The sequence below is a fragment of the Apodemus sylvaticus genome, chromosome 9, assembly GCF_947179515.1.
Source record: "Apodemus sylvaticus chromosome 9, mApoSyl1.1, whole genome shotgun sequence".
In the NCBI taxonomy this organism is placed as follows: domain Eukaryota; kingdom Metazoa; phylum Chordata; class Mammalia; order Rodentia; family Muridae; genus Apodemus; species Apodemus sylvaticus.
Window position 1 is genome coordinate 4,994,799 of NC_067480.1, and position 26,975 is coordinate 5,021,773.

At 41.9% G+C, this 26,975-nt stretch overlaps 1 protein-coding gene across 1 annotated transcript in view; it reads right to left on the reverse strand.

Annotated features, from left to right (window-relative positions):
- Positions 1–26,975, reverse strand: part of L3mbtl4 (L3MBTL histone methyl-lysine binding protein 4) — a 337,842-nt gene that overhangs the window by 122,362 nt on the left and 188,505 nt on the right. The window contains exon 12 of the mRNA XM_052193353.1: positions 8,416–8,589. Within this exon, the coding sequence (XP_052049313.1) occupies positions 8,416–8,589 (174 nt within the window). The remainder of the gene's footprint in view (positions 1–8,415; positions 8,590–26,975) is intronic.

The window sequence follows — 26,975 nt, forward strand, 5'->3', positions numbered from 1 at the left end:
AGAGAGACAGGCAAGCTGAACCCTGTGAATGGTTCATCACTGAGAAATCCATAGGGTCATCAGGGCTCCAAGGTCTACCTTCACTGAACCTTACTCTATTCTAACAACTCCACAAGGCAGGGATAATATCCACAGTTTATAAATATGGATACTGAGGCTCAGAAACACTGGACAACTTGTCCCATCTTAGGCAGCTAGGATGCATAGTGAAGTCTCTGGATCCCACATGTGGGCTTTCTTACCACAGATCACATACAGGGTGCCTACCGCCATTCACAGACACGAGAGTCCTTGGGAGGACCAGAAGGAGCATTATCAAGTACTTTGGCTATAACACTTGCATAGTGCACAGAGTTAGGTCTGCAGAGGTGTGGGGAGCCAGCTATAGGGGGCTCACCTGAGGGGTTCTGCTTGGAGCCTGATCTCTTTGACAGTAAAGACAGTGCTATGTTTGCTCTGTAGCAGGATCTACTGTGGGAACTCTGGAGAGAAGGAGGCCTGTGGCACACCACAGATGGATGAATGGCTTCTGGCTTAGTGAACAGGTTCTAAGATACTCCTGTTACTATTAACTAATAGTTTTCCCAGATGCCTGGACTCTACGTCCTGCATGGACAAAGCTCTAGTTCTGCAACTAACCTTCAGGATCTCCTGTGAGATTGCTACAGCTGCAGCAGGTGTCAGACACTCATTCACCTGGACCTCGCTACAGGAGGTGACACCTTCTACCACCCCAGCACTCTCTACTCTCTGTGGCTTCTTCTTATTCTGCTACAGATGTGTGACCTCCAGACAGGTGAGTATTAGTCACTATTAGTCACTACTGTCTCTATGCTCATGAAGTTCCAGCCCTTAGACTAGATGCCTAGTTCAGAAGAGGCAGGAGTAATCCATTTTTGCTGAAAAGGGACTAGAATCTGAATGTCACTTGGGTGAGTGACACCACACTGGACAGCTTAGGAGAGAGCTGGAAATCAATAGTCTGTAAGTCAATGTCTGCTATGTTCTGGAAAGCAGGATTTAACCACAAACAGCTATAGTTACTGCCACATTTCCTTCCTGTGGCTACCTCCATGACTGTGGCTTAGTTGCAAAGTGGTAACCCAGACAAAATTCACAATAATTGGTATCAGATTCTTGAGAGAAGATGTGTGCTGCCCACTTACAGGACCACGAGTGAGCTAAGAGCTTCTGTGGTTAACTTAAAGGATCTTAGGTATGTTTGTTTGTAAATAAGCAATAATCAAACCCTTAGAAATTAGACAGTATGACATACCTGTTAAAGAAAAGCAGGTGTGAAAATGTTCTCTGTGGTCCATTTGTATGGAGAACATGGTAAAGTACTTGTCAGGAAAGGAATGGGTTGGTCGGACAAAATACAGCCATGTACAGAATATGATACAACTTTTTAAAATGATGTATTGGGCACATCTGTGTTGATTTACTAATGTATTCCGGATGTGTCATATGTCTATGTGTGTGTGTGTGTGTGTGTGTGCATGTGTGTATGTGTGTGTGTGTGTGTTGTCCTTGACATTGGACATTTTCTTTATCACTCTCCATGTCTATTTTATTTAATTTTGTGACAAAGTCTCTCACTGAACCTGGAGCTCACAGAATACCTTGGCTGGCAGACTAGTGAGTTAGAAGGATCCACCAACTCTACTCCTGCCCAGTTTGGGTGATAGGTGTTACTGTTGCTCCCAATTTGTATGTGGGACCTGGGCATCTTTATCCAAGTCCTCCTCACACATATGCAACATACACTCATAATGCAGTCTTAAATATAAGACTTGTTGAAAGTTAAAGACATTTAATATGAAGTTTGTGAAGAATGAGGGTCCACCTATACACTTCTGTGAAGATGTAGACGTTAACAAGGTGCTTGTGTCAGCACAAGTAACTTCAATTCACAGAGATGAACAGAATAGGGATGAGAAATTTTCAACTTTTAATGATTCTCTTTAGTCTGTATCAGTTAGGTTGCTGGGTAGAAAAATCCTGTGCATTATTAATATTTTGGGGTTTTAATGTTTTATTTCTTTACTTTTTATTTTATGGGTATAGGTGTTTTGCCTGCATGCATGTCCTGGGCACCATATATGGACCTGCTTCTCATGGAGACTGGAAGGTATCAGATGCCCTGGAACTATAATCACAGATAGTTGTGAGCCATTGTATGAGTTACAGGAGAATTGTACCTGAATCTTCTGGAGGAGCAGCCAGTGCTCTTAGCTACTGAGCTGTCTCTCCAGCCCTATATGTTTTAATTTTACCCATCTGTATTTTCTAATTTTCCCATAGTAAACAAGTAATATTGTTTCATAATGATAAAATCATGTTAACTGCCCCTAGCTCACTATGCAAGCAAATGGCAGGTAAATGATTATTTTAAAGCCAGTTTCAGATCTGGTATAATGATGAGGAGAGGCGCCTGAGGGTGTTCAGGCAGTGGTTTTATGTTTCTGGGGTCTAAGAACACTAATATTTGCTTTAAGTGAGGAAGCACGTAGACCTTAGAACACAGTGTTCTGTAGCGCTTAATCACAAAGAGCTCCGGCCAAGGCAGAGCATCAGTGACCTAGCGACTCACAAATGAGAAACTGTTGAGTCAGCCCAGGGAAAAACTCTTTTAGGTTCTTCCTTAGACCTGTGCTGGTCATTGTGCAACTTTCTACAGGTCTGAGGTTTGCTGAGGGCGACAAGGATGCCCCCAGCATGTGCCAAATGGCCAGGACCCTGGGGCCCCACTGAAGGTTCAGTCCTTCCACAGCAGCCCAGCTGATGGCTTATGCCATTTCCAGCCTACATATGAGGATGTTTTCTTTTCTCTTTGCTTAGTGTCTACCACCATGGTTGTGAGGCCCCTGCTCAGTAGGCTGTAGGCTTTATCCTTTCTTTTACCTCAAGTTACTTTTCCATACCACTCATTCCAACCATGACCTCTTCCCTTTCCTCATCTCTGCTCTTCTTTGGAGCAACAGTGTTTACCCACCTCTTGGCATCAGAGATCACCTACATGCCCACTGCCCAGTCCACAGTGACTAGAAACCCTCTACCTTAATTTCAGTCCCATCCTGCAGCTTACTGAGCAGCTAGGATGGTTTTCTTGTTACTAACAGAGATAATGACATCAATTTCTCACTGTTTAGGTCATGGCTGAACCACTGCACTTTGAGTGGTTCCATCCCAGATGTGTTTTGAAGGGACCAATGATGAGGGGGTGAATGGATAGCTTTAATTTTAGGATCCAGCTGTGATCAGGATCACTCATGTAACAAGATACGTATCACTGAACCACCTATAGGGCACAACCCCATTTGGTTCTGATAGTATTGTGACACTTGATAGTCCATGGTATAGAATAGCAAGCAGACACACAAGAGGAAGCAGCACAGCACAGGGTTGCCACCAGCAGTGTTAATGAGAGGATATGGTTATTGGCTTCCACCTCCTCATTCATACATTGAGGAAGCTGATCATGGATTCCTTGATTAAAAGGCTTAATTTCGTTACAGATGCTCAGTTTTCTCTCCAACCAAGTAAAAGAAGATCTAAGTTCCTGCTGGTCCCTAGGTGATTGTTACACAGAGAACTGTAGCTAGGCCAATCGTAAGGCTTTAAAGCCAGCAAATTGTATAGAAGTAGTGAAAAAATAAGATATGGATAATTACTACAAGAGTCTCTGCTACACTCCAGGCCAGGATACAGGTTTGTGCCTATATCAATAGCTATATCTGTCTGTTAATATCTAATTAAGTAATATCTAATTAAAATATAATATATGAGCTCTCAAACTTGCATTTATTCTAAAGCAGAAGAGACTCTCAGAGGAGCATGAATGTTGGTGTTTGACTCTGAATTCAGATGCACTAAAGAACCTACTGCATAGCAAGGTAATGAAGCAGAGACTGAAGGTAAGAATGGAAGTTCTCTCACGTAGCATTGGTAGTCTTTGAGGAACAAAAGGCACATGCAGAAAAGCACCAGACAGTACATGTAGACAAACACCAGAGTCACTCAAGGGTAGCACAGAGCAAAAAAAGCACTGAGGACCTAGGGCAGGAGAGAAGCAATTTCTTCCCTGACTCTGCCTCCCAATGCCTCAGGCACATGTTGGCTGCTACATCTATTTTACTTGCTGAGTACCTTCTAAGCACCAGACAGCTTCCTAGGTGTCAGAAATGCAGAAGTATAAAACATAGTCTCTTCTCTTGAGAGGCTCACATCAGTAGGAACTGCTCAGAAAGGTGTTGAAAGAGCCCAGCAATGGGCAAGGGACGAGCTATGGGAGGAAAAAGACCTGGGCAGAGGGCAGGAGTGGACTCATAATGCAGAAAAACAAATAACACTGTGACTGATGAGGACAGGGCTGACAGGGTATACCTGTCACTGGCCCTAAGAGAGGAATCCAGATGGGTTACAGAAAATCGACTGAATAACACGGAAGGTTAATATGTGGGAGAACTGCCCCATAGGAATGTAGTTTACGTTATGGCTAATTTGAGAGGTGGAAGGAAGCTAGTTGGTTCACGGAAGTGTAATTTATTATCAGGGTTATTAAGAGACAATTCCGTTATGTGCTGCTTGCTCCGATTATTGCAATTTCTCCAGCTCATGCTCTTATCAACACAGACCTCTGAGGAGTGTATAAACGTGGGAAATGGCAGACGTTGAGGGAAGATAATGTGGTATTTTCTTAGCTTCTTAAATTAAAAAAAATTTAGTAGCACTGGTTGAAAGATGGCAGGAGTGTCAGGGCATGGTGCGGATATCAAAGGTGCAAATTTAACACTATGGTGACCATTGCCTTGGGGAGGCAGATGCAGTTATCAAAAAAAAAAAAACATTCAAGGGAGGAAAAAAATCGAAGAAATGCTCTCCTCTGAACAGTGACAAAGTGCTAACGGGCAATGCAGGGGCTACAGCATTCCACAGGAATTATGTTTGCCATGATGACATCTCATGCTCCTAGCGCTACTCTCCTTGCCTTTAGCTTATTACAGCCGCCCAACATGTTAGAGGTGGGGAATTTTGTCTTTTTGTGAACCACAGATCAGAGAAATCATGGGGATGGGGAGTAGAGGGGAAACACATGGTAAGCATCTCCCATAAGGAATTTTGATTTTAAGACATAAGACTTAAAAAATATGATTTTAAAGTACTTTCTTTATGCTTTAAAAACATTTTTAATAAAATATGTTCTTTAAAAAATATGTTTCATATTCAACTCTAAAACTCGTAGCTGAAAGTATAAAACAGCCAGTGTCTTGGGCTGGATGTAACTGAACATGCTTAGGATTTGAAATCGGCCATTTATGCATTCAAGCCCCAACCTCTCCAGTGGAGGGCTTATCTGTGTCAGTTTGAACACATTGCATGAATGCTCTGAACTTCAATGTGATAAAATTTGAATAAGAAAGCAAGCCAGGGCTTTCATAAGGTAAAACTCACAAGATGGTATGATGTGAACTGTGTACCTCAAAGGGAGTGGGTGACTTTAATACAAAGACGATAGCAGTTATTTATATATCCTATGTTTTTACTTTGTGGGATAGAAGTATGCTGGCTGTAATCAGACAGCTTAGGTTTGAGTCCTAGATTGACAGCCAAGAGGTCTCTACTTCCAAAATACAGCATTCCTCACTACAGGCAATGCTATGATGTCAAGAATCTCCATTGCATCTAAAGCGCAAGATGGTTAGACACTATAAACCATTAAGTACATTCATCAAAGGTGCTATCCGGCATGCAGTCCATGCCTAAGTGAAAAACTTGTATGAAGCAGTTTGTCTCCATTTACTGCATCATGAATGTACCATTACTTACTCTAGCAACACAAGAATAAAGAATATAAACATTGTATTTAAACTAAAACAAGAATATATATTTCATATAAACTAAATATGTTCTTCAATAGTTGCCACCTGTTGTAATATTGTGAGTCTGAGTTCTAAAGGTTAATACAACAGGGGTATCTGACTTTTCACAGGTAAATCTTATAGATACCTGGTAGATATATCCTACTGGGTTTTAAAATATTATCCTTTAATTTTAAAAAAATGTGAAGATAAATACCTTCTATAGGTTCTTCATAAATGACCTCACTGCAAAGATCTCTCTGCCCCTCTCTCCCTCTCATTAATATCTATAGTTTATCTATATCTATTTGTGTGTGTTCATGTGTGTGTGTGTGTGTGTGTGTATGTGTGTTTCTGTGTGTCTGTGGCAATGCTGCATTTCCAATTGAAGTGTCAGAAGCCTGACAATGCTACTAGAGCAAAGTTTGCTTATCCTGTGCAAAGCTCAGAGCAGAGAAAACACATGGAAGTCAAAGCCATCTATGGTTGATTATGTGATTTCAGTGCTATGGGTTAGATCAACGGCAGCCTCAGGGAGGTACCACCAGGAAACATGGAAGGGCCCTGAACTGCATTTTATCTGCCCACAATTAGTCCATGGAGCGCCCACTGCTGGTTTTCCTGCCCTCTTTTTCCAGAGACTGGAAATCTCGTGTCCACAACCACAAATAAGATCAGGGATGGGAATGAGTTCAAAGTGGGCATGAGCAGGATGCAAATTCTGTGAGTGTCTGACATACAAGGAGGGGTTTGGATGGAAGCGGGAATGACTCACGGTGGGCACTAGGTGTATCTTCTTCCTATAGGTACTGACAGTTCCGAGTGTACACAGCATGGGATTGGATAACATAGGGTCACTTGAGACGTCTGCATTTAATCATTAGCTAAATTACTACCCTTTCTCTCTGTGTTCACTATTCTACCTGTTATACTATTGTGTGACACCCCTCAGAAATTGCATAGCACACAATAAAACATCAGACAAGGGACCTCCCTTTGAGGAATTTGAGATGGGGTGACAATGAGATACCTGTGTTTGCTGGGGGAGGGGATGTCTTAGGCAACCACTGAGATGACATAATACTTTCAAATGTAGCTCAAAGACCTGCTAGGTCCCTGTGCCCCATGATGCCAAAGATACATATCTAAAATATTTACAAGAAAGACTGGCCGGATCTTCACTTGGGAAAAAAAAATAACAGAATGTAGCAAAAAGAAAGCAGGCACATGGGCGGAGTTGTCTCTATGATTTTGGAATAAATAAATGTGGTTCCTGGAGAAGATCATTTTAAAAAGAAAAGAAAAAAAAAGGAAGCCTTCTTCAATCGGGGGTGGGGGGGTGAGGGGGGTGGGAAGAAAGAACGCACGTGCTCCCGTTGTACACAGTGTGGGTGTGAACAGGCAGCAAAGAACAGTCAGAGCCTGTGAAGATTCAACAGAGGAGTGGGCGTGCGGTAAATAATAAAAATGCAAGACACCACTACAGAAATAGAGGCATGTGTGTGCACATGGAGGGGTTCACGCAACTGAGGGGTAGCCAAATTGTGATTGTGTGCTGAGCCACTGGAATCAAAATAGCTCTTTAGCAAAAACGAAATGTCTTTCACATGCTCTGAGCCATTGGTATGAAAGTAGAACAAATCTAAATGCATGCAGCAACATATAACATAACAACATATGTGTGGGAACATGTTTGCTGAGCCCAGTTCTCTAAGTGAACACGTGCAACTTGGGGACTTGGGAGGTGAATAAGCAAAGCTGTCCTAGGGGAGCTCTACCCATGGGATAAATTCTGAAGTCTGAGACCTGAGACTGGGAATACCCTCTGGTATCAACCACAGATGGCGTGCTGGGGTCCCAAGACCTAGATAGGACAGTGGCCTGACATGGAGTTAAGCACTTTTCTCACCAGTCTTTGTCTCGCTTCCAGTTATGTATTTAATGTTTGATTTACCTGCATTTGCAATTCCTATTAGAGAAGATGGGGTACTTTGAAGAAAGGAGTTATTTAGATTTGCTTGTTTGAGTTTTAAAAAATCCAATGAGGTTGTATCTGAAAGCATCTCATCAAACAATTGCATAGATCAAAATTGAAAACCTGCCCCTGAAAACTTAGGAAAGAAAAGGTGATGTGTTCCCACTGACTTAGAATAGAGAGTAAGGAGACTCTGAACTTGTTCTCAGGCAGGCATGGATTGAAGTGACACAGACAACTAACAGGTCTGAGGGGGAATCCTGCTGTGCCTCAGCAGATGTAAATTCTCAGCTCTCCCCAGAAGACATCACTGGTGAATTGAGACCAAAGAACAGAGACATTTGCAAGATCAAAGGGAATCTTTTAGGACCACACATATGAGATGTGCTCTCTGCTGCTTACACACAATTTTTACATACAGAAAAGACATCTATTTGAACAGTTGGGATAGTAAATAACTCTATGAAATACTAAATATAACATTATACCAAAGAATTACCTTGGCAAAATCTAAGGAACAAGCAACAAGTTTGTTCTACTAGAATTCACTTTCTGGCCCAAGCTTCCAGAGTTTCTTACCTGCACTGACTGTTCACTTTTTCACAATTTCCATTGAAATTCAAATTACAGGGGTTCTCTGATTTGGAATGTGAAGGATCGAGTTCCAGATTTGCCTGTGTTTGTTCTCTCAGGCGATCCTGAAGCGCTGCCTCTCTTTTCAAGTTCACATCTGAGTATGGGCATCCAAAAGCACTGGGTGGTATAAAAGGAGAAGTGCAGCTGTTAGTTTACCATGACAAATCAGGGTGCGTTTTCATTAGAATAGACATACATTTAATATTTAAAAATAAGAGATTTTTTCTCTCATATGTATAGACTGTAATAGTTTCCTTCCACATTGCCTTTTGAGAAAGAAAAGTCTCTAGTTTGAGGCCATTCAGCCAAGTATTATAGACAGATTCATTAGCACATGCAGCATTTATGATTTTGGAAACCTGGGAACCTAAGAATAGTATCCAGATGTACTTCCCATGTCGCAGTGAGGATGCCAAATGCCACTTCACACAGTGCTGTGCTTTCCAGTGCATAAGCTCTTGTCACCTGTTTGTTTCACCAGTAGCTAGCAATGCCCGCCACTCTCAGAGAATACGAAGCCTTCAGGGCTTAGCAGCCATGTGCTCAGAAACATTATGACTGCATTTCTCTCCTTAAGCCTCCTGTACTTGTGTGGGAAGATTGGTATTGGGTCTGATGGGGACACTCTTAGGTGGTTAAGATAACCGCAGCCCAGGAGGCCTGGGGTTCTTCTTGCTCCTCATTATCAATTGATTGAAGAGTCAGCTAGAGCACATGTTCCAGTTTATCAGGCTCTTTTACACGTCTATGTTAATGGTCCTGTCTCCCAAAACCATCTTCAAACACTTGCTACTGCCAGCTGTGATGTAACAACTACCAGGGAAAGTGAAGACACAATAGATCACCTAGATACCCTCTCAGAAAAGGTTCTTATTCTCTTAGGCTCTGAGTTCCCCACAGTGGAATAAGAGAAAATCAGGGCTAAGTCAGAAGAGTTCCATGATGGAGAACACACACACACGCATACACGCATGCACATGCACATACACAGGCACACACACAAGTGCACTCACATGTACATGTACACATACAATGCCTGCACACACACACACACATGCAGAAGCACACACACACCTTGAAAGATAGGCAATCTCACAATCTCATTGAGATCCCTTAGACCACAGCTATCACGCCCACAATGTTAGAAGAGGCTGTATCTAGAGGCTTATGTGGCTGAGTGCATCGATGTAAAGACTGTTGGCTCTTTCAGGAAGGCAATGTCTATTTTCTGTCTGCTTATATAACATAAAATAAATGCTTCACGAACACCTGAAAGTTAAATCATGGACCAAAGCAAACTTCCCTCTATTTAAGGTAGAATGAGTTTTCCAGAAGGGTCTATAAGCACACTCTCTGCAGAAGGAATTTAGTGGCAAACTCTATTGGAAATTGGCCTCTAGAATTGGAGTGGAATGAATGGTCATGGTATCAACCCGACCCAATGTGGCAAGGTAGACCTGTGTTGGTATAATGGATGGTATCATGGTGGTCTAGCAGATCGGAGAGTGCTGGTCTATTGGCCTATCAATCTTTCAGTTATTGGTTATAATAATATGCCTCACAGGATAAAATAACAAATCCCATAAATTTGTAGTGGCTAGAGGCTAAGCACATTAGAGACTAAGGCAATCAGACCAGTGAACACAATTCACAATAAAAATAATAAACATATTTGTTGACTGTGTATCACAAGCCTTTGAAGAACCAGGTGTTCCACATACATTATTATCACTAGACACTCAACAGGTTCATACAACCTAAGCAAATTTCCCATTCTCTACACTTTCTTAAGATTTTCCCCAGTTATTAAGTTATTAGTCCCAGAGGTGTGCAGAGGTGGAAAACCTCAAAAAGGCTAAGAAGCCATGGCATAGATCAGATGGCATCTGACAGGAATAGAAAAGCAGATGGGCAGGGAAGTGGTGAGGGATCTTGAAGGAGTTGGGGTGCAAAAAAATATGAGTAAAAAATACTGTATGAGATTCTCAAGGGAGTTTAAAAACACTGTGGCATAACTCTTGTGGAGAGACACCAGAGATTCTGGTGTAGTGTTATTCCGGGGAACAGCTCAGTGTCTGGGAAAACACAGTGAGTGGCCGGAGGTGAAGCGCCATTTGCAGCAGAGGAGAGCAGTAAAGACCTGCTAGACTGCATGCATGGGACGCCAGGGAAGCACTTTCTGCAGAGAAGGGCTAGAAGGCCTTAGGCTAACAGCAGAGATGGAAAAGTTTTGTTCCTGCTCTCTACACACATAATAACCTACTACCGCTACAATGAGCTGCTTCTCAGAATCATGAATGCCCATCTAACACAGACTTTCAACTGAGGCTTTAGTGATCCAAGCCCCTTAAGTGACTCTTCCTGCCTGCCTTTGCACCTCCCCGTCCCACCCCACTGCTCCCACCTCTCTGGCTTATTGGTGCACCATGGAGAAAGACAGCTAACACAGAGCTCTCTTAGTCAATATTTCCTTGAACTGGAAGAAGATCTGTCTTCCTTTCTCTTCTGTCATTCATCATTTGTGCCTATGTGCAGACAGAATTTTCTTCTGCTGTCTCCATGGTCATGAGACATGTCTGGGAGCATCACTGGAGTGAAATAGTTTTTGATCAGGTATGCCAAGCCTGTGAGGACCTGGATTCTGACAGTATGGACTAGGGGGGTTCAAAAGAATATATTAAATGGCAACAGCGTATTTTGTAGAAGAAAGGCCTTGTGAAGAATGTAAGACAGCACTGGTAAGAGATGAAGAAAGGACAAACACGGTGGGCAGACTCAGCTTTTGAGTATAATTGTTTGCATCAGTTGAGAAAACGCCCTCACCAGACTGACCCATGGGCAAGTATATTGTGTATTTTCTTCATTAGTGGTTGGTTTGGAAGGAATAGCCCATTGTGGGTTGTTCCGCCCTTGAGAAGGGGGTCCTGGGGTATATTAAAATCAGGCCAGAAAATTTGGTGGAGAAAGCCAGTAAGCAGCACTCCTCTGTGGCCTCTGCATAAGCTCCTGCCTCCAGGTTCCTGCCCTGCCTGCGTCCCTTCCCTTACTTCACCCAGTGATGGGTGACTACACTGTGGGACCATAAGCTGAGCAAGCCGGTTCAGTCCATGTTGCTTTTCATCATGGTGTTTCATCCCAGCAGTGGAACCCCTAAGTGACTTATGTTAAAACTGCTTTGAATTAATGCTCTGGTATTCAGGATCTAACACAGTGCTGGTTGGTAGAGGAGTACGGTAAGATCCCAGGTCACTGTGGGTGGAGACAGCAGCGGATGGCAGACTGAGCAGATGCCTCCGTACAGCAGGTGCCTCTCTGGGAGTGTTGGCTCTTCTAGTGGAGCCAATTTCCTGTTCCTCCTCAGTTCTCAGAGGATCCCTTGAGTGCAGGCAAGCAAAAAGACAGCGTGATCTATGTGGCTGACCCATTGGAAACTGAACCAGTATAATATCAGGAGCTCCATAAGGATCACTCATATCCTTTATAAAAAACTGCCAGTACCCGATTCCTCAGCAGTCTAGCCGATGAAGAGAGATGTCAGCTAAGCAAGCATAAAGCTGAAAGACGGTCGCAGCAAGCAAGAGGTTTATTCCTCTGACAGATCCCTTTCACTTAATGATGAAAAGATAATTGCAAACACCATTAGGAACTTTCAATGCCACTTCGACGAGACATTAGTGATCAAGATAACATGTGGTAGATTTGTGTTGAGAATATGTAAGTTTAGATCCTAGTACCTGAAGTTAAATGGAAACACAAACTAGTGTTTCAGTGTTTTTAGAGCGCTGTGCGGAAGGCAGATCTGCCTCTGTATCTCAGTGAAGTCAGTGTGGGAGGAAGCTGTTCAGGCAGCTGGTGCTGAACCCCTGCATTTGGTGTCTGTCTGGGAGACCCCTCTGCTTCTCTGTCTTTCTTTCCTCATCAGCGACACCTTATCCCCAGGACCACCGTGGTTCCCCTTGTGTCCAGGATGATAGAAGTTCAGGGGCAATTCCCCAAGCCCTGTTCTCAGGTTTTACAGGCACGACGTTCAGCAGCAGCAGAAAGTACTGGCAACCTGGCATCTGTGGTTTGCTCTGCTCTGAAGCCCCATCAGTCTCGCAGGATTTGCTTTCCCTCACATCAACATCAGCCTTAGTCTTTGTTTCAAAATGTTGACTCTGCCACTGTAACTAGAATCTCAGTGCCCTACTGGTGTGGCACACTGTGTTCCTGCCATATTCTTTCAGTCCTCTTCTATGGACTCAACCCTTGTCTCCCAAACTCAAGCCAAGAAGCCAACAAACCATTCCCTGTCAAATCTGAGATTTGGGAAACTGGGACCTTGGAAGCCGTAACTGAGCTGTCACGAGTTATATTGTGGAAGCCTCTGATTTGGAGTCCAGCTATAACCTCCGTATAGCCCAGAGGGGCTGAGGCAACAGGCTCCTAGGCTACCCCACCCCCATCCTCTAGGACACAGGTTCCTTCTCCTTCACAAATATTTATTTTGATTTTTTCTGTCAGCATGGAAAAGAAATGCAAGCAGTACAAACATGAGAACAGTACGGATGGATGGGGTAGCTCCGAGTGCTGCCCTTCAAAACATAAAATAACCAAGTAGTCAGCAGGATTGTGGGAAGTATCAAATCCTCCACCACCTTTCTTCTCATCCCTAGAAGTGAAGTGGCCTGAAATAGGCGGGTGGCTCCCATGATGTTGGGAGATGCAGGAATCTACCCATCTATCCCAGGTTGAGGCTGCAGCTGGATTTCAACGTGTTCTGCTCCAAATGCAAGGAACCCACCTCTGCGAGGCCTACTCTATTTAATATTTTAGTGCAGTGCTTTACCTCCAATACTAAATAGTATCACTTTTTTCCTCTCTCAGGCAGAGATAGGAGAACACTGAAAAGTCACACTGTGTATATTTTCTATTTATTTATTTATTCTTTTTTTTTTTTTTTTTTTTTTTTTGGTTTTTCGAGACAGGGTTTCTCTGTGTAGCCCTGGCTGTCCTGACTCACTTTAAAGACCAGGCTGGCCTCGAACTCAGAAATCCACCTGCCTTTGCCTCCCAAGTGCTGGGATTAAAGGCGTGTGCCACCACTGCCTGGCTGAAAAGTCACACTCTAGATGAGAGGCTTGATCCTAATGTCTCTGCAGGGAGGCAGATGGGAGATTTCTTTTGAAACCTTTTATGGAATGGAAGATGTGAGAGCCTTTGCCTTTGAGAACCAAGTGCCGCTGGGAAGCACTGAATCCGTGCCTCTATCAGATCACAGAGGGATCCATGACCATGAAGACAGGAAGGAGGAAGGGAAACATGGGCTGAGTGATCATTTGTCCTGCAGATGGCAGAGAGCCTTGTCCCTGCAGCAGGCACATGCTGAGGTTAGTGGTGACTGTGCAGCTGTAACTAGAGTGGAAGGAAGCGATTCCTTCCTCTGAAGCTACTTCCCAGTATGTCCTCATTACATTAGAAATGCAGTGACCTCTCCCCAGGACACACCACCTTTAATATGAGTGCCCTGTGTCATAAGGCTGATGAGTAAATCTCCCTTTTCTCCCTTAGAAAACACTGATTTTTTTGAAAAACGACAGCAAAGATGGGATGTATATTGAGACACAAAGCACTGAAACTGTATTATAGCTATGAAACATTTCATAAAAACGTCTAAGAGCTAACATACAAGTTAAGTTGTGGCTGGTTTTACTCTTATGAAGATTAGGAGTTAGTGCAAATGATACACATTTGACTGTGGGCTAGAAAGCCTCATCACTTGATTTTAAATACTAAAAATGTTACAGAATTTTATTGTCCCCACACATTGAGATAGAAAAATACCTCTCTCTCTCTAATACACATATACACAAATATTATATATGTATATATATATATATATATATATACACATACATACATATACATACATACAGAGAGAAAGAGGGTAGAGAGAGAGATTTACACCTTTATTTATTTATTTGAAGTCTTGAATCTCAGAGTCAGTTTTCTTTAAATTTAATAACCTGGACCCCCAAGATCTCTCAAACACTGGACTACTAACCAGGCAGCATACACCAGCTGATATGAGGCCCCCAACACATATACAGCAGAGGACTGCCCGGTCTTGATTCAATCAGAGAAGATGCACCTAACCCTCAAGAGACTGGAGGCCCCAGGGAATTTAGAGGTCTGGTATAGTAGGTGGTGGGTACATCTTCGTGGAGACGGGGGTGAGGGGTAGGGAGGAGGTATGGGATGTGGAAGAGTTGGAGGGTGGACCAGGAGGGGAATAAAATCTGGAGTGAACTAACTAACTAAATAAACAAACAAACAAACAAACAAACAAGAAAGATAACAAAATACAACACAGCCAACTTTCACCCATCACATAGCTGTCATTTCAAATAGCAGATAATTTACTGCACATGGAGTAAAGGGAATATGATAATTCTAAAAGTTTCATTACTGGAGTTCAAAAGAAATCTAAATATGCATAGAACCTAAGGAGGTGAATGGAAAACTTATGGTTCTTACATTTTTCTGTGAACTCTTCCCTGATCTTATAAAGTCATGCAAATGGCCAATTAGGAAGCTAGGGGAGAGTTACTAATTAAATTAAGCACATAATCAGTTCAACATGGTGATGAACACAGGGGCTGAAACATTAGGGAAACTCCATTAAAACTAATCCCTCTCAAACTTTGAGCAAGTCATTCTCTGTTTCTGAGTTTTGTTTGAAGGTCTATGAATAATCACAGTAGCAAGCGTTTATGTGGAAAAGCGACTGAGTCCACATACAAGTTTTTGCAGTTATAGGTACAAATGAAACAGTCAACAGTTTTAATTCTGTTCTCCTCTAGAAGCTAAAGTATTGGGTGTTTACAGAGCTAGCTCTGCAATGCGTCATTTCAGTGTTATTCTTTTCATTGAGAGAGGTGAGGCAGAGAACTTCTGGTGTCTTGGATGGTCCTGGTTGCGCCTGCCGATTTGGTGGGAGACCGGCTGTTTCTGCTGGATTGTGCCACCGCTGCAGACTTGTTTTTGCTACCCTGACCCTGCTGAACTGGACTGGTGGTTTCCTGACAAAGACTGGAATTGCCCCCAAGGAAGTACTTCTAAAGAGGTCCACTTCCCCTTGTCCTATTTACTGTCTTTTCTACCCTACCTTTGAATGGTGGGCTGGGGGGGGGGTTCGATGTCTTTGAGAATCCTTATTAAGAGGTGGTTTTTAAAAAAAAATCTAAGTCTACAAGAGAGACCATATCTAGAAAAAGCTCATGGGGAATATGCCCTGGGAAACTCTTAACTTATCCCAAATATTTCTGGCTTCCACTTCCTCTGGCTTCTCTCTGCACTGTGGTATGTTTTATACTCTGCCTTTCATTCTGAAGTTCTGAACTACTCTAAGCCTAGAATCAAAGGAACCAAGGAAACAAAACCAAGGAAGATGGACTGAACCTTCCAAAACTATAGCCAAAACAAATTTCTCCTCCTTAGATGTTGCTCTGTCAAGTATTTGGTAGTTACCATATTGCTAAGCTCCATGTTGACACCACTTTGGTGTTTTGGTTTTTTATTTTCTGGTAAATTCTGATTATATACCATCCTCCTATGATGCTGCCCACGTGGATGAAGGACATCCAGATAGGGACTTAGTCCATGGGTTTCCCATTTGATATCTACTAACATCTTTTACATAGAGATGACTTAATGTTACTAGAAAATGGAAGAAAACCTTGGCTCTTGTATTAGTTACATTTCTCATGGCTTCCTCCAGAACACCTGGCAAGAATAACTTCAAGGGGGGTTATTTCAACTCATGGATCCAGAGAGCTCAGTCAATCATGGGTAGCTCCATCAAGTCTGAGTCTTTGGAGAAGCATAGCATCATGGTGAGGAGGCATGAGGTAGAGAAGCAGAACTCCCCTCATGGTATTTTTAGCATTAAGGGAATTTAGGAAGGATGCCTCCTGGACTGTTAGCTTTTCTATAATTTTCTTTTAAAAAGAAGTTACTCTGACAGAGCACTCAGGGAACACTGAGATAGCAAAAGAGACTCTAGGGATGGACTGGATTGAGTTTCACTTCCACTACAACACCAATCTTCCATGGTTTTCTCATATGTAATGTGAAGGCTGGATTCGAGCTCAGTGTGCTAATCTGTGTAGAGGGTTCAACATATATCACATGTGTACCTCCAGTAAACTTAATTTCTTTTCAGCTGTAACTCATCCTATTATAACTGCTGCTGGTAAAAGGAATTCATATTTCATAGTACAGGTGCATGTGAGAAAGAGAGAACCTTTCTTCCTTTCCTTCCCACTCTTTTCTGGTGATGTCTCGGTGGTCAATTTGACACCCTTGAGAGAAAGGCTCAAGCAAATAATCTCCTCCATCAGAACAGCCAGTAGTCATGTTTGGAAGGCCATTTTTTTCCCCGTGATTACTAATTGATATAGGAGGGCTCAGCCCACTGTGGGTGGTGCCATCCCTGGGCAAATGTTTTTGGGGTGTGTTAAAATCCTGGGTGAGCAAAAGCCGAGAAAGGCCAAGTGGGAGGCAGAGCTCTTCTACGATGTCTACTTTAGTTCCTGCCTCCAGGTTCCCTCCTTCAACCCCTGCCCTGACTTTACTCAGTGGTGTTATGTAACCTGGGCATTGTAAGATTAAAAACAAACTCTTTGTCTTAAGGTTGCTCTTGTTCATGGTCTTTATCAGTGCAACAAAAAGTAACTATGAAGAGCATGCCCTTAGACAAGGAACAATAATCTCTCTCACAGGGCATTCAATGACTTCCATCATCCTGAAGTAACCTCCTGGCCAAGCCAATTGCATCTTCACTACCTGCAAGACCAGCATGTAGTTACATCAAGATGGTCTCTGTTCTCTAAATTTGACACCCATTCCAGCTTTCATGAGTGTGACTGTCACTCTATTTTTGCTTGAACTACAGATCTTCTTCAAAGGAATAAATTTCCTACAAATCAGGAGTCATAGGTGTGAACTTAATAACATTGAGCGACCTGCCGCTCAGCACCCCAGCAAATGTCTGCTGCCAAACAAACAGGAAGCACAGACCACAGATGGCATCTTTACATATTTACTTATGTCCCAGATTACTGAGAGGCCTTATCCCAGCATAAAGCTGAGGAATGAGACTCTGGAATCTTAACAGTACAGACCTTGTCCTCACCCTCACCTCAGCCTCTTTTTCAGGGTCTCCAAACTCAGCCCACATTTGCTATCATCTTTGCAGTTCCTCTGGCCATTCCACATAGCTGCCTGCAAGGACGCTGCTGCCTCTGTCTTTTACAAACAGCAAACCCTTATCACTTTCTGGTATCTGTACTCATCCTGATGAAGCAGCAAAGGCTTTACTGCAGAACTGGAGGACCAGTTGCCCCCACCCCACATAAAAGGTAAAAGGCTACCTATCACAATTCAGCCAGTGGGATCCTGATGTGAATTTTAGAAATATTCACAAGCTTGAACCCAGTAAAAGCCAAGAAAGTGAGCTTTTAAAGATGGTGTATACAGAAGGAGAGGGACATTAAGTTCATTCTCTATTTGCTTCCTTTTCATGGCGGCTTGGAGCTTAGCCATTTCATTAACATCTGTTTTAATATCAAAAAGTCAAGCTCGAGATGCAGCGTTTAATTGCTTTAGGAGATACTCTTTAATTGAGCCTGTACCAAAATGTTTTCTGAGTTCTGTCTTAGGTAATATGCTCAGTAATCCAGACTGAATACACCTAGAGTAAAGAGAGGCACGTGGAGGGGGCAGGAGATGGACAGGGAGACAGAGAGGATGTTCCTCTAAAACATTTAGCATATGGTTACTAGAAACTTCAAAGGTGTAAATTGGCCTTAAGGAATGAGATAGTATGCTAACCACCCGTACTGATGGCCTTTAGAGATTTTACACTGCAATCAGGCTAATGTACTGAATAAGCAATTTGTATAATTTATTCAGCAAGATGATCAGATGAATAGAATCTGTGGTTTAAAAAAAATATTCTACTAGAACCCCATCTACCCAGGTAACATTAAGCAGGAAATTAGGCAAATGATGTGATTAACATGCTGCTTTATTAATTCAATCAAAACAATTATTGCAATAATTTTTGCATTTCTGTCATTACAAGGAATGTTGCGGTTATGATATACAAGCTGTTTTCATTCTTTTAATTGTTCTATTTTAGTTTAAAGAAGTATGATCATGTCAAACTATTCTTTTATAATTTAATTTGCAAATTCAGTTTTAAATTGGACTACCCTGGTTTAAATGATGTCTTTAATGTATGTTTCCTTTTCATATTTTGTTTGTTTTATTATGAACATGAAAATATAAAGATAAACTATCACTTAGAAGAGAAACTATGTGTCAAGAACAGTGGTGGAAAGACAACTTGATAGTTGTTGAACTCAAAAATTTTTCAAGCATGATTTAATAAAATTATCTATAAATTCAATGTATATGATTTGGCAATGGAGCCTCATGAAATAATCCCTTCTGCTGGAAGACTTTAAATTCAATGTGATTGAATTTAAATGAAATTATTGTTATTGGGAATGCATAAGGATACATTTGAATTTTAGTAGTACCTCACCTGTGGGTTAAGTGCCAATACTCACAATTATCTTGGCAAACCTATATGCTAAGACTAGGAGTGCTATTTGGTGCTGGTTAAAAGAACAAGGAAACCTGCTCATTCTTCACCCACGTGAGATAAGTGTTCTCAAACACTCACACACTCAAGAGGGTTTGCAGATGTCCTGCTAGCCTCCCAATACCTCTACAAGCAATTCCTGGCAGGCCTGTGGAGTCACAAAAAAAAAAAAAAAAAAAAAAAAAAAGTCACCTAAAGCTTACACTGGGCTCTGCCCGGTAGAGCGGACACATGCTTGGGTTGCCTATCACCAACAAATGCAGCATACAATCCTGTCTGTTGGTGTCTGCCCTTGCTTCTCATGCTTCTATAACTGTTTTAAAATTTTAATGATCTTTAAGATTCTATCATTTTAAAATGAAGGAAAGCCAAGTGGGATGAACTTTGAGAACATTATTCCAGGAGAAACAAGCTGACTTCTCAAGAACAGAAACTGCATAATTCCTCTTCTGTGCGATCTCAGTACTGATCTGAATGGTGACTGGCAAGAACTGGTGGAAGGAGAAATGAAAACCTGCTCAGGGGGATGGGTTCCCAGTTATGTGAGAGAGTGAGTTCTGTCTGCTGTAGACAGTCTACCTCTAGCAGAGAGCACTATGTTTTATGCTTAAAATTTTACCGCCAGTGTAGACATCTGGTTAGTGGTTTTTCTGACAATGGAAAACTGCATTTGAAAGTTCGATCTGTAAAGGCAGATTCCATTTAAAAGAGGTGCTTGTCAACCATTTATTTCTAAATTAGTTAACGTGCCAAAAGGCAAATGTGTCCTAAATTCTAATGCATATAAAGCAATATTGCCCTTATTAGCAATAAGGGACAAATTAGGAATCTTTCATTAAATCATGAAGGGAAACCTTTAAGAGCCTTAAGAAAAAAATACACCGTGTGATATTACATAGTTGGCTTATCAGCGTAAATTCTGATAAGGATAAATACCTATTTTTCAGAGAATGCTATCAATATTACTATTTCTACCACAAATTATTTTAAGTGTTATTTAAATAAACGATTTGCTTTTGAGAACATGTGATTACATTTTATAAAAGGCCATGAATTTTTCTTAGAGTGTGCATATAGAAAGTTTTTATTTGTACCAATGTTAGGCCTTAAAATGAAAGGAAGTTGTATAAAACTTGATTAGTCTAATATCAAATAGGTAATACTTTCACAGTATTTCTATGAGCCTGACTGAAGTTCTTTCTATATGAACTCATCCAAGTTAACTCTCCCAATATCCCCAAGAAGGATGTCCCTCTTTTACCCCCTTTATTGAAAAATAAATTGTTTTTCTCACTTGATATATCTTGATTACAATTTCTCCTCTCTCTATTTTTCCAAATCCTTTCTTACCTTCCATCTTATCTAGATCCATATCCTTTCTGTCTTTCATTAGAAAACAACCAACCTTCTAAGGGATAATAATAAAATACAATAAAATAAAATATAGTAATTTAAGACAGAAAGTAATATTTCAGACGGGCAAAATAAATAAACAGGAAGAAAAGAGCCCAAGGGAAGGCACAAGAAGTAGAGACCCTTTCAGTCAGTCAGTCAGTCAGTCAGTCAGTCAGTCACTCACTCACTCCCTCCCTCAGGAAACCCATAAAGGCACTGAACTGGAAGCCGTAGTATAGATATAGCTACGCGGTACAATACTTGCTTTGCATTCTTGAGCCCCCCCCCCAATTCAACACCCAGCACCCCAGAAAGGATGAAAGGAGGAAGAATGTGATAAGGAAGATATGGTGGCTGGCACTTATAATGCCAGCACTTGAGAAGCTGAGGCAGGAGGATCTCTATAAGCTTAAAGCAAGCTGATGCTACATAGTGAGTTTCAGGCAAGCCTGGACTACAGAATGAGATCCTGTCTCAAAAAGAAAGAAAAAGAAAAGGAAGGTCTCCTTTCATTGTACATGTGACATATGCCAAGGATAAAGCATGGAGGCCTTAAGTCATTTAAGGGCACACGTTTGGAGAATTATACACATAGGATGTAAGGGCTGGCAGCTTGATCTGAGGGACTGGGTTTTAGAAATATATCAAGCTATTTATTGGGAAAAAAAACATTTTCCCAAATATGCCAGAAAATAAAAATGAAGAAACACTTGTCAAAGTGCCTTGCACATAGTAGGTGCCTTGTTGACTAGGAAGTGATAGTGCTGGTGTATTCACAGATGTCTTGGGTACTGTTGAGAACAAGTAGGATCATTAGGATACTCTTAGGGAAATTTGGATGTTTCATGTTTTAATTTTTTTTCATTCTCAAATGTGGAGCTGCCTCCTCAAGAATAGAACATGTGGGAGAGAGGGGATTCTTTAGAAACAGACACATTCTCTGCATGGAGCAAAACGCAATGTGAGGAACTGACCATCTGGAAAGATTTTTTTATTGGGAAGTGACATAACTTATAAACTACAAGGGGAAAAGAGATAGAGAAAGCCTTGACTTTCTGCCAGAAAAATTATTTCAAAGCTCCCTGCCAGCATTTTTTAAGATGGGAACGTATATATTTCATATACACATAAACACTGAGGTTGTACCTAAAAGAGCCAAATACAACAATTACACAATGTGACACTAAACACACTCAAAGTGTTCTGTGATAGTTGAATCTAGGATCAGGAGATGATAAAGCTCCCAATCACATGTATTGCAGAATGGCACTGTGTTGCTAGCACTGGGTTAGGTGTGTTGTCACACAGTAGGACCAAGCCCAATACTTTATAGGTCTTTGACTTTGGCAGTGACAAACAAACAGGTGCCTTATAGTATAAAAGATGAGCAAATGGCTCACACAATACTGGCCATTCAGGACAATAGAGAGGGGGAGATTCTTCCTCAAAGAAATAAACAGAATAACAACGCTAATGGCTGTGAAGAGCTAATCGTGGTTCATTTTCATGCACGGTCCATTTCACACGCAAGAGTCATGAGATCTTCAGAACAGGAAAATGTATATTAAACATTTAATTTGGAACCAGGTTCTGTAAGTATGTATCACACTGTGCATACTGTTGATTTAAATGATGAAGATCTTGGTGAGGAGCAATGTCCATTAAAACCATCTCCATTGCTGCCACACCCACCTCTTACTTCTGTGCCAAGGAGGGAATAAGGTCATTTTCCTGAAACAGGACTGAACTCACTGAGCTTCAAGGAACAGAATACTGGTTCCTGAGGTGGGAAAGTATAGTGATGTCAGTATGGAAGCCTGTCCCCAAAGCTTCAGCTTTGAGATGCATTGGAATGCCACAACAGGACATGGATGGATGGATGGATGGATGGATGGATGGATGGATGGATGGATGGATGGATGGGAGGTCTGGCCAGAGACAGAGGAAAGACTTGGTTCTGAGACCTTCTGGGAAAATAATCACTGGCATATGGAATTTACTAAATCTGGCGATTCGCAAAGAAAATAATGGGAGAGAAGCCCATTCAGTGTAAGGATGAAGATGCGTAAGGCAGAGGGGCTGCCCTGGGCTGAGACTCAGCATTGCTTCTAACATGTTGAAAGATGAGGAAGACGGGATAATTGGACTCACTCTACAGGTGGGCAGAGATGCCAAGATGGGGTCTTGTGGAGGTTGCTGGGGACAGCAGAAGGTCCCTACAACTAAAACGGATGATGCTTGCTCCCTGTTTCAGTCTGCACTGACTGGTAGCCATTCACGCTTCATAGATGGAATTATGGTAGCTCAGGAGTCTTCAGACGGCTTAGCTAAACCACTTCTCTTTTTAACTCTGCCCTGGTGACAGGCTCTTCTGAGCAATGGGATTACTCACTGGGGTGCTTCAAAGGGTTACAGACACACTGCTTAGAGAGGGGTGCCCTGAGAGAGCATGCCCGCTCTGTTCACTCAAAACTTCCTCTGGAACTTTGCACTCTTTTGGTTGGAATAGGTAAGTACTCGAAACAGGAGTATCAGCCATGGTCTCTGCCTTAGTTGCATTTCTATTGCTATGAAGATTATGTAGAGTGGGATCCACAGCCAGGGTCCTGGACTGAGAGTCCAGCCCCATGACAAGTCGCACAGCACAGGGTGTGGACATGTGGGGTTTCCTAGAACTGCCTTCCTCCTTCTACTCCTCTCAACGTTTTGACTCCTGACACTTCTGTTTGGTTTATTACTTCAAATTTAAGTCCATACAGATGAATCTGTTTGGAGAATTTAAATCATGGTTATTACCCTAATGGAGGTAAATCAGCATTCTTTTGGTTCTGAAAGTGGAAGTTTCCTGACGAAAGGGCGCACAGGCTCCACTCTAATAAATAGTTTCTCTCCTTGTACTCACATCCACGCTAACTCAACACTTGACTCATGGTGTCAATGTTACTCTTAACACTTGACTCATGGCAGGAACCTAACCCAAGACTCCACCCTGTGGGTGTGGGCAGTTGCTGTGTTGTTAACCTAAGTTTCCTATTTGCTTCATTAATCCTCAGTTTAATTAATCTCCACTAACCTGGATCAGCTTAGTAGCACAATCTCTATGGTAGTGTTATCTGCGGGCTTTCATTTCTACTCTGTATTTTTGGCTCACAGATCTGAGGTCCAATCACCTGCTCAGTCCATAAACATTAGGACCTTTGCTACCTCTGTACCAACTCAATATTTTACTTATATTCAATTTAGGTTGCAAAATTATATCATGAAATTTATATTTGAAATGGATTGTGCTATCTGAATATTAAATTATAAAGTTCCTAGTAGACATTGTTAGAGGAAAGGACAACCATTCTACTGGTTGCACACAACCGATATTCTCTATTTCTTTCCAGTTTTATCTTTTCCACTATGCGCAGATGTATTAAGCAAGTGTGTCTGTAATATATGTTGACATTGTCACCACAGTCGACACGGATTTAAATTTCTCATTTCTGAGATTGTCACCTCCAAATTCTTTTAGCATTGCTGACTTCCCTGTGATTGACACAGGAATTTTCCATGTCCCCTGTTCTTCTGATATCTTGAGCTGGCCCCAAATTCCCTTCTAAATAAAATATTCAGTACCACTAAAGAGATGTTTAGAAGTCAAGATCTTTACAGAACTCTGTGAAACATTGTGAAGATTTAACAAATTTGTGTGTGCACACATATATAGAATATAGCAGAGAAAGCTCCAGAAAAGAAAGACATAGCCTTTAGCTTGCTGGCCTACTCTTAAAAATGAGATATTTCTCACTGTTTCTTCATAATTGTGTGGTGTGTGGTATTGTGTGTATTTGAACACATGTATGTCTATAAATGTGTGTCCATGAATATGTGTGTGCACACACATGTAATAAGGACATGGCTGCTGATAGCAGTAGGCTATCACTGTAGGTGCCATTGCTAGAACAGGAAATGATTAAGAGTAATGGGAAGTGCTGCACAGTGTGTTTTCCAGTCCCTTAATTTCTGTAGAGTTCATGGCCCTCCTTGCTGCCCTGGTGCCTGTGAGAAGGCAGTCCCTTCCCTTCCCCCTACCCCTCCTTTCTCCCTGCCCCCTGCCCACTTTCCCCCAGTCCCCTGCCCCCTTTTCCCCTGCCCTTCCTTTCCCCCTTTCCCCCTTTCCTGCTTTCCCCTTTCCCCCTTCCCCTTTCTGCCCTCTTGCCCCCCTTTCCCCTTTCCCCCTTATTCCCTCTTATCACTCTTTATCCCCCCTTATCCCCCCTTATCCCTTCTCCCTTTCCCCTTCCCCCTTCCCTGCCCTGCCCTCCCCTCCCCCTTCTTCCCTTTTATCCTTTCTTGTGTCTCTAACCCTTTCTCCCACTGTAACTCAACAATGAATATACTGTCAGCCTGTGTGAGAGGCAAGCAGGGCAGAGAAGAGGAGGATCATGAGAAGAGAATTTGCTTTGAAAAGAAGAACTGACCTCCAGTTGAACCAGCACCATTTGTTGAAAAGGCTATCTTTTTTCCATTGGATGTTTTCAGCCTCTTTGTGGAGGATCAAGTGGCCATAAGTGTGTGGGTTCATTTCTGGATCTTCAATCCTGTTCCATTGATCCTCCTGCCTGTCACTGTACCAATACCATGCAGTTTTTAACACTATTGCTCTATAGTATTGCTTGAGGTCAGGGATACTGATTCCCCCAGAATTTCTTTTGTTGCTGAGAATAGTTTTAGCTATCCTGGGTTTTTTGTTATTCCAGATGAATTTCATAATTGCTCTTTCTAACTCTGTGAAGAATTGAGTTGGGATTTTGATGGGTATTACATTGAATCTGTATATTGCTTTTGGCAAAATGGCCATTTTAACTATATTGATTCTACTGATCCATGAGCATGGGAGGTTTTCCCATTTTTTGAGGTCTTCTTCCATTTCCATCTTCAGAGTCTTGAAGTTCTTGTCATACAAATCTTTCACATGTTTGGTAAGAGTCACCCCAAGGTACTTTATACTGTTTGTGGCTATTGTGAAGGGGGTCATTTCCCTAATTTCTTTCTCAGCCTGCTTATCCTTTGAGTATAGGAAGGCCACTGATTTGCTTGAGTTGATTTTATAACCTGCCACTTTGCTGAAGTTGTTTATCAGCTGTAGGAGTTCTCTAGTGGAGTTTTTTGGGTGACTTAGGTAGACTATCATGCCATCTGCAAATAATGATAGTTTGATCCATCCTTGTCTCCTTGTACTAAGCTCAAATCCAAATGGATCAAGGACCTCCACATAAAGCCAGACACTCTGAAACTAATAGAAAAGAAACTGGGGAAGACCCTTGAGGACATCGGTACAGGGAGAAAGTTTCTGAACAGAACACCAATAGCGTATGCTCTAAGATCAAGAATTGACAAATGGGACCTCATAAAATTACAAAGTTTCTGTAAGGCAAAGGACACCATCAAGAGGACAAATCGGCAACCAACAAATTGGGAAAAGATCTTCACCAATCCTACATCAGTAAAGGGCTAATATCCAATATATATAAAGAACTCAAGAAGTTAGACTCCAGAAAACCAAACAACCCTATTAAAAAATGGGGTACAGAGTTAAACAGGGAATTCTCACCTGAAGAACTTCGGATGGCGGAGAAGCATCTTAAAAAATGCTCAACTTCATTAGTCATTAGGGAAATGCAAATCAAAACAACCCTGAGATTTTATCTTACACCAGTCAGAATGGCTAAGGTTAAAAATTCAGGAGACAGCAGGTGTTGGAGAGGGTGTGGAAAAAGAGGAACACTCCTCCACTGCTGGTGGGGTTGCAAATTGGTACAACCACTCTGGAAATCAGTCTGGCGGTTCCTCCGAAAACTGGGCACCTCACTTCTAGAAGATCCTGCTATACCACTCCTGGGCATATACCCAGAGGATTCCCCAGCATGTAATAAGGATACATGCTCTACTATGTTCATAGCAGCCCTATTTATAATTGCCAGATGCTGGAAAGAACCCAGGTATCCCTCAACAGAAGAGTGGATGCAAAAAATGTGGTATATCTACACAATGGAGTACTATTCAGCCATTAGAAACAATGAATTCATGAAATTCTTAGGCAAATGGATGGAGCTAGAGAACATCATACGAAGTGAGGTAACCCAGTCTCAAAAGATGAATCATGGTATGCACTCACTAATAAGTGGATATTAACCTAGAAAACTGGAATATCCAAAACATAATCCACACATCAAATGAGGCACAAGAAGAAAGGAAGAGTGGCCCCTGGTTCTGGAAAGACTCAGTGAAGCAGTATAGAGCAAAATCAGAACGGGGAAGTGGGAAGGGGTGGGTGGGAGGACATGGGGAGAGAAGGGGGCTTACGGGACTTTCGGGGAGTGGGGGGCTAGAAAAGGGGAAATCATTTGAAATGTAAATAAAAAATATATCGAATAAAAAAAGAGCTGAATAAAATAAAAAAGAGAAAAGA